General features: G+C 47.6%; 1 protein-coding gene across 3 annotated transcripts; it reads left to right on the top strand.

The window, feature by feature from the left end:
• Positions 1-4,524: 4,524 nt before the first annotated feature.
• Positions 4,525-5,441, top strand: LOC127167283 (anti-sigma-I factor RsgI2-like). Of its 3 annotated transcripts, none has more exons than XM_051113217.1 (3): positions 4,525-4,659; positions 4,786-4,943; positions 5,028-5,441. In XM_051113217.1, exons 1-3 carry the CDS (start codon positions 4,531-4,533, stop codon positions 5,359-5,361), a joined length of 621 nt encoding a protein of 206 aa, XP_050969174.1. In that variant the 5' UTR covers positions 4,525-4,530; the 3' UTR covers positions 5,362-5,441. The 3 variants fall into 3 exon arrangements, with proteins under 3 accessions (XP_050969174.1, XP_050969173.1, XP_050969172.1); XM_051113216.1 differs by having other exon boundaries at positions 4,525-4,575; positions 4,618-4,943; XM_051113215.1 differs by having other exon boundaries at positions 4,525-4,943.
• The last annotated feature ends 1,704 nt before the right edge of the window (positions 5,442-7,145 follow it).

Here is a 7,145-nt window from a genome sequence, read left to right on the forward strand (position 1 = left end):
GTGAATGTGAAAATATATCTTTATTCTTATTCATTCAGCCTTTTGCAACCGGCCATGAACTGGCAGAGCAATGTTAAAACGCTCTGAATGATATGTGCTTGGCATAGAAGTCACGTTAGCCGGTTTTTCACAGATTTTCAAAAAGAGACACTTTTCTCTTGCAGCGTACAAAGAGCTCTGTCTCTTCTTCATAAATAATTAACACGCAAGTGTTTAATGCTTCAAGCTGAAAGAAATCAATGAGACATTAGTCCTTTTAATCTTTAAGTGAAATGTTTTACATCTTAAACTTGAGACGATAATTATCAGGGAAGCTGTTGGGTACATACCTTTTTATTGAGTGATGTGAATGCATTTTACACACTTGTCGTTCATATCTCACATATCGTGCATAATATCATCTTAAGCCTATAGATGTATACATAATTCATAACATTCAGACCTAATTTGAATTTTTTTTTTTTTTGCAATCCACTAGAGTCAGCTAAAACGTAATTATTTTAATATAACTGAAGTAATTCTTATTTAACTGTATGTCTATAATATACGAAATACTAAAAAACATATTAAGTGTATATAGTGATTAAAAAAATACTAGTTTGTTCTGAGAGAATGTTGCCATTTTTGCAAGAAAAAAAAAAAAATTATTAAGAAATTTTTATCTTTATTTTAATAACATCATTTGAACAAACAATACTCCACAGCTGACATCATTTTGATGGGAAAACAACCACTATAACAGCAAATATTAAAAACATGTAACGCCAAGCCAGCAGAGGGAGCCCTCACCCCAGTTCTGCTTGCATGCTCCCTCTGCTGCTTCTACTGTCACTTCCTGTTTGTCACTATTTAAGGACTCACCATGTGCTCACTTCTTTGCGAAGTATTGCCAGTTTCACCTGCCTTACCAAGCGTTTATAATATTACTCTGTTGGATTACCTGTTGCGACCTTGCTTTGTTTATGGACTCTTGATTTACGGATTACCCCTGTTGGATTGTTTGCCTGTTTGGACTGTTTTCAAGGTTTGACCCCTTTTCTGTCCTTTGACTATCGCTCCCTGGATTCCCCTATTGTTACGGTTGCTGTCATGGACTGTCTGCTTGGTAACTGACCCACTGCCTGTATAAACTCTCTGTTGTTTGGATCACGTTTACGTTTTGGACTGCTTTTCTGGTTATTGACCCCCTGCCTGTTTCATCGTGTATGTTTGCTGTTGTTTATAATAAACTTCTGCAATTGGATTCTACACCGCCTCAGCGTCCTCACGTTACAGAATACTTCGCCTCCCCCTGAATCCAGCGGAAGTTACGACATACACAACCAGAATCATGAACTCAGCCGTATCTCATCTCATCTGCCTTCGTCAAGGCGACCGGGCCATAGAGGAATATGTTGAGGAATTTTGTGGACTATGTCACCTGGTTGATTTTAATGATGTGGCTTTGAAGGACTTTTTCCGTTTTGGATTGAACGAGCCCCTTAGTTCAAGTCTGCCAGGGGGGAAAATTTGTTGGTCACTGGAGGAATATATCGATCATGCCCTACTCCTAAGCGGATCACCATACACTGTTGGGATTGCGGACGAGGGACCCCGCAATCCCGCAGTAACCACCACACCACAGCCAGCTCAAGTCACGTCCACCAAGCCCAAACCTGTTCACGTCATGCCTACCAAGTCAAAGCCAGTTCCAGTAACATCCACCAAGTCAAGGTCTGCTAACGTCACGTCTGCCAAGCCACAGTCTGCTCACGCCATGCCTGCCGCTCCAGGGCCTGCTCACGCCATGCCTGCCACGCCAGAGTCTGCACGCAAGATGGCTGCCGCCACGCCAGAGTCTGCACGCAAGATGGCTGCCGCCACGCCAGAGTCTGCACACAAGATGGCCGCCATCCCTGAGCCAGTCCACAAGATGGCTGCTATCCCCAAACCTGTTCACAAGATGGCTGCCATCCCAGAGCCACACCACAAGATAATCGCTGTCTCCAAGCCACGCCTCATGATGGCCCACGTGCTGGACTCACCCCTAATGGCTGTATGGGCAGCTCATGTCACGACAGCTACTGTTCCCGTACCAAGTCAAGCTGCAGAACCAAGTCAAGCTGCAGAACCAAGTCAAGCTGCAGAACCAAGTCAAGCTGCAGAACCAAGTCAAGCTACAGTTGCTGCTCCAGGGTCAAAAGCTTCCGAGTCCAGTCGAGTTCCAGGGTCAAGTCAAGTTTCCAAGTCCAGTCAGGCTTCCAAGTCAAGTCGAGTTCCAGGGTCAAGTCAAGTTTCCAAGTCCAGTCAGGCTTCCAAGTCAAGTCCAGTTCCAGGGTCAAGTCCAGCTACAGCGTCCGGCCAAGCTACAGCGTCCGGCCAAGCTACAGCGTCCGGCCAAGCTACAGCGTCTGGCCAAGCTACAGAGCCCGGTCAAGCTTCAGAGCCCGGTCAAGCTTCAGAGCCCGGTCAAGCTTCAGAGCCCGGTCAAGCTTCAGAGCCCGGTCAAGCAACAGAGTCAAGTCAAGCAACAGAGTCAAGTCAAGCAACAGAGTCAAGTCAAGCAACAGAGTCAAGTCAAGCAACAGAGTCAAGTCAAGCCAACGCTGCTGTTCCCCATGAACCAAGCCAAGTCACAGCTGTATTCCACGAACCAAGCCAAGATACAGCTGTTATTCCCCATGAGTCAAGCCAAGATACAGCTATTCTCTATGAGCCATGCCAAGTCACAGCTGTTGTTCTCCATGAGTCAAGCAAGGACATAGTTGTTCCCTATGAATCAAGCCAAGTTACAGCTGTTCTCCACGAGTCATGCCAAGTCACAGCTGTGGTTCCCCACGAGTCGAGCCAAGTCACAGCTGTGGTTCCCCACGAGTCGAGCCAAGTCACAGCTGTGGTTCCCCACGAGTCGAGCCAAGTCACAGCTGTGGTTCCCCACGAGTCAAGCCAAGTCACAGCTGTGGTTCCCCACGAGTCAAGCCGAGTCACAGCTGTGCCCCACGAGTCAAGCCGAGTCACAGCTGTGCCCCACGAGTCAAGCCGAGTCACAGCTGTGCCCCACGAGTCAAGCCGAGTCACAGCTGTGCCCCACGAGTCAAGCCGAGTCACAGCTGTGCCCCACGAGTCAAGCCGAGTCACAGCTGTGCCCCACGAGTCAAGCCACGTCACAGCTGTGCCCCACGAGTCAAGCCACGTCACAGCTGTGCCCCACGAGTCAAGCCACGTCACAGCTGTGTCCCACGAGTCAAGCCACGTCCCAGCTGTATCCCACGAACCAAGCCAAGTCACAGCTGTGCCCCACGAACCAAGCCATGTCGTTCCTGAGCCAAGCCATGTCGTTCCTGAGCCAAGCCATGTCGTTCCTGAGCCAAGCCATGTCGTTCCTGAGCCAAGCCATGTTGTTCCTGAGTCAATCCACGTTACAGCAAATCTTCACAAGCCAAGTCAAGTTGCTGCTATTGTCTCTGAGCCAAGTCACGTCACAGTTAACCTTCAGAAGCCAAGTCAAGTCACAGCTGGACTGCACAGGCCAGGTCAAGTCACCGCCGTTCTTCCCGACTCAGGTCAAGTCACGGCAGGCCTCCCCGAGTCAAGTCTGGCCACGGCAGGCCTCCCCGAGTCAAGTCTGGCCACGGCAGGCCTCTCCGAGTCAAGGCAAGAAACTGTTGTCCCAAGCCACGCAGAGCCCACGCTCCCAAGCCACGCAGAGCCCACGCTCCCAAGCCACGCAGAGCCCACGCTCCCAAGCCACGCAGAGCCCACGCTCCCAAGCCACGCAGAGCCCACGCTCCCAAGCCACGCAGAGCCCACGCACCCAAGCCACGCAGAACCCACATTCCCACGCCACAAGTCCATAACATCCACACCCTCAAGGTCAACAGACATTCCACTATCTACTGTGCTGCCTGTAATGGCCGTTGCCATTTTCAGTGTGTGGGCTGCACACTGTTCTCCAGAGGCCTCGCCTGTCCACGAGTCTGCGCCAGAGGCCTCGCCTGTCCACGAGTCTGCGCCAGAGGCCTCGCCTGTCCACAAGTCTACGCCAGAGGCCTCGCCTGTCCACGAGTCTGCGCCAGAGGCCTCGCCTGTCCACGAGTCTACGCCAGAGGCCTCCTCTGTCAATAAGTCTGCGCCAATGCCCCCTGAAGTGGCAGCTCCGGCTGCAGAACCTCCTAAAGGGGCGGCGTTTCCCCACAGACTCTCTGTCACGGCCATGAAGGCCATTTATGACTTCCCTGCCTCACCTGCCCAAGCATCTGCGCCCATGCCCCCGGAGGTGTCAGCGCATGCTGTGGATCCTCCTATGGGGGCGGCGTCCCAAGATGAACTCTCTGCTTGTCATGCCACGGTCAAGGAGATTGTTTGGGTGCACGCCACTCTGCTATGCATGTCATTAGGCCCACTATGGATAACTCTACTCCTGTGTGCTCTACCTGCCCTGCAATGGCTCCTTGTTCTGCCTGCTCTGCCTGCCTCGCCATGGCTTCTTGTTCTGCCTGCTCTGCCTGCCTCGCCATGGCTCCCTACTCTACCTGTTCTGCCTGCCCCACCATGGTCCCCTACTCTGCCATTGCTCCACGGCCAAGGTCCTCCAAGGTTCCACTGTCTACCATTGCTCCATGGCCCTGGTCCTCCAAGGTTCCACTGTCTGTCACAGCTCCACGGCCCTGGTCCTCCAAGGTTCCACTGTCTGTCACAGCTCCACGGCCCTGGTCCTCCAAGGTTCCACTGTCTGCTATTGCGCCATGGCCCAGGCCCTCCAGTGTCTCACGGTCTGCCACAGCTCCACGGCCCAGGTCCTCTCAGGTTCCACTGTCTGCTATTGCGCCATGGCCCAGGCCCTCCAGTGTCTCACGGTCTGCCACAGCTCCACGGCCCAGGTCCTCTGAGGTTCCACTGTCTGCCACAGCTCTACGGTCCAGGTCCTCCAGTGCTTCACTGTCTGTCCCTGCTCCACGATCCAGGTCCTCCAGTGCTTCACTGTCTGTCCCTGCTCCATGATCCAGGTCCTCCTGTGCTTCACTGTATGTCTCTGCTCCACGATCCAGGCCCACCTGCTCTACATGGACCTGGCCCTCCATCCCACCCCCTGTTTTGCCTCTGTTCCCCCACCCACCTGGACTGTTGTTTGAGCGCCAGGAGTCGCTCCTAGGGGGGGGGGATTCTGTAACGCCAAGCCAGCAGAGGGAGCCCTCACCCCAGTTCTGCTTGCATGCTCCCTCTGCTGCTTCTACTGTCACTTCCTGTTTGTCACTATTTAAGGACTCACCATGTGCTCACTTCTTTGCGAAGTATTGCCAGTTTCACCTGCCTTACCAAGCGTTTATAATATTACTCTGTTGGATTACCTGTTGCGACCTTGCTTTGTTTATGGACTCTTGATTTACGGATTACCCCTGTTGGATTGTTTGCCTGTTTGGACTGTTTTCAAGGTTTGACCCCTTTTCTGTCCTTTGACTATCGCTCCCTGGATTCCCCTATTGTTACGGTTGCTGTCATGGACTGTCTGCTTGGTAACTGACCCACTGCCTGTATAAACTCTCTGTTGTTTGGATCACGTTTACGTTTTGGACTGCTTTTCTGGTTATTGACCCCCTGCCTGTTTCATCGTGTATGTTTGCTGTTGTTTATAATAAACTTCTGCAATTGGATTCTACACCGCCTCAGCGTCCTCACGTTACAAAACAATACACTTTACTGCAATTCAGAAGTTTGGGAATTGCGATCAGTAATTGATATATGATAATTGATAATAAATGATAAAAAAAAATACAGGAAAAAACTGTAATATTGTGAAATATTATTGCAGTTTCTAATATTTCCTATTTTTGTTTCCTATTTTAATATACTTCAAAATATAATTTATTTCTGTGATGCAGTGCTGAATTTTCATCAGTCATTATTCCAGTCTTCAGTCTTTTCAGAAATCATTCTAATATGCTGATTTATAATCAGTGTTAAAACTGTTTTGCTGCTTAATATCTTTTAGGAACCTGTGATGTTTTTTCTTTGATTCTTTGATAAATAAATAATCACTTTATATGCATTTAACACATTCTTGCTGAATAAAAGTATTAATTTCTTCTAAAAGAAAGAAAAAAAAAATGTACTGACCCCAAACTTTTGAATAGTAGTAGCACAAAATTTCTATTTTGAATAAACACTGTTCTTTTTATCTATTAATCAAAGAACCTTGAAAAAAAGCATCACAGGTCCCCAAAAATATTAAGCAGCAAAACTGTTTCCAACATTGACTATAAATTAGCACAAGGATTTTGTGACACTCAAGACTGGAAAACTTATTTTAAATTGAAATAATTTTTCACAAAGTCTTTTCTGTATTTTTTAATCAAATAAATGCAGCCTTAATGAGTGTAAGAAATCTCTTTAAAAAACATTAAAAATCTTAGTGATCCCAAACCTTTGAATGGCTAACTTTAGTTCATTATTTCCATCCTGGCTGAATGAATTATTTAACATTAAAATATACTCCTTTTAACTAATTCCTTAAAAATTTAATTATTTATTGAAAATTAAAACCAATCATTCATTGCCACTGTATAAATTATGCAGCCCAGGCTCATTGGATATACGTGACTCTGCCTACATTTCTGTAGGCAAAAAAATTGCAATACGTATCAAAACAATAATTTAAAAGTTTCTGAGCTTATAATTTGCATATTTTTGAACACCACTTATAGAAATACTTCCCTCAGTTACAACAGATGCAAACAGAAGACACAGCGTAAAAGAATCTATGCAGCCAATAGTTTTCAAGTCCATTAAAACCCCACGCAGACATGAAACCAATGGACTTTTTTAACCTTGATTATTGCATCTCGATTTTCTATCCTGATGTTACACAGATGGACAATTGATATCCAGCTAGTAGCAGATCTGGTTCAACCAAATCAAAATTCCTGGCACTCATCCCGGTGTCAGTTGTGACTGAGGTTGAGATGAATTATAGTGGGGATGTGCTGGCCCTGGTCTGGGCACCTGAAATTAAATCAAACTGATGGTGCTAAGACACAGCTACATCTCCCTTGGTACAACAGGACCACATTTGAACCACTGTCACATGTCACAGCAGTTTTATAGCTGGACAGAATCTAGCCAGAATGCACGCTATATCAGCCGCCCGTTACTAGGCCAGATGGCATATA

The sequence above is a fragment of the Labeo rohita genome, chromosome 6, assembly GCF_022985175.1.
Source record: "Labeo rohita strain BAU-BD-2019 chromosome 6, IGBB_LRoh.1.0, whole genome shotgun sequence".
NCBI classification, from domain to species: domain Eukaryota; kingdom Metazoa; phylum Chordata; class Actinopteri; order Cypriniformes; family Cyprinidae; genus Labeo; species Labeo rohita.

What these genes read in the sequence shown, in the direction of transcription:
- LOC127167283 (XM_051113215.1), top strand. Translation starts at nt 4,531, where the DNA reads ATGGTCCCCTACTCTGCCATTGCTCCACGGCCAAGGTCCTCCAAGGTT. An exon ending in GTCCCTGCTCCACGATCCAG is followed by an intron (nt 4,944 to 5,027) that starts GTCCTCCAGTGC and finishes TCCACGATCCAG; the next exon opens with GCCCACCTGCTCTACATGGA.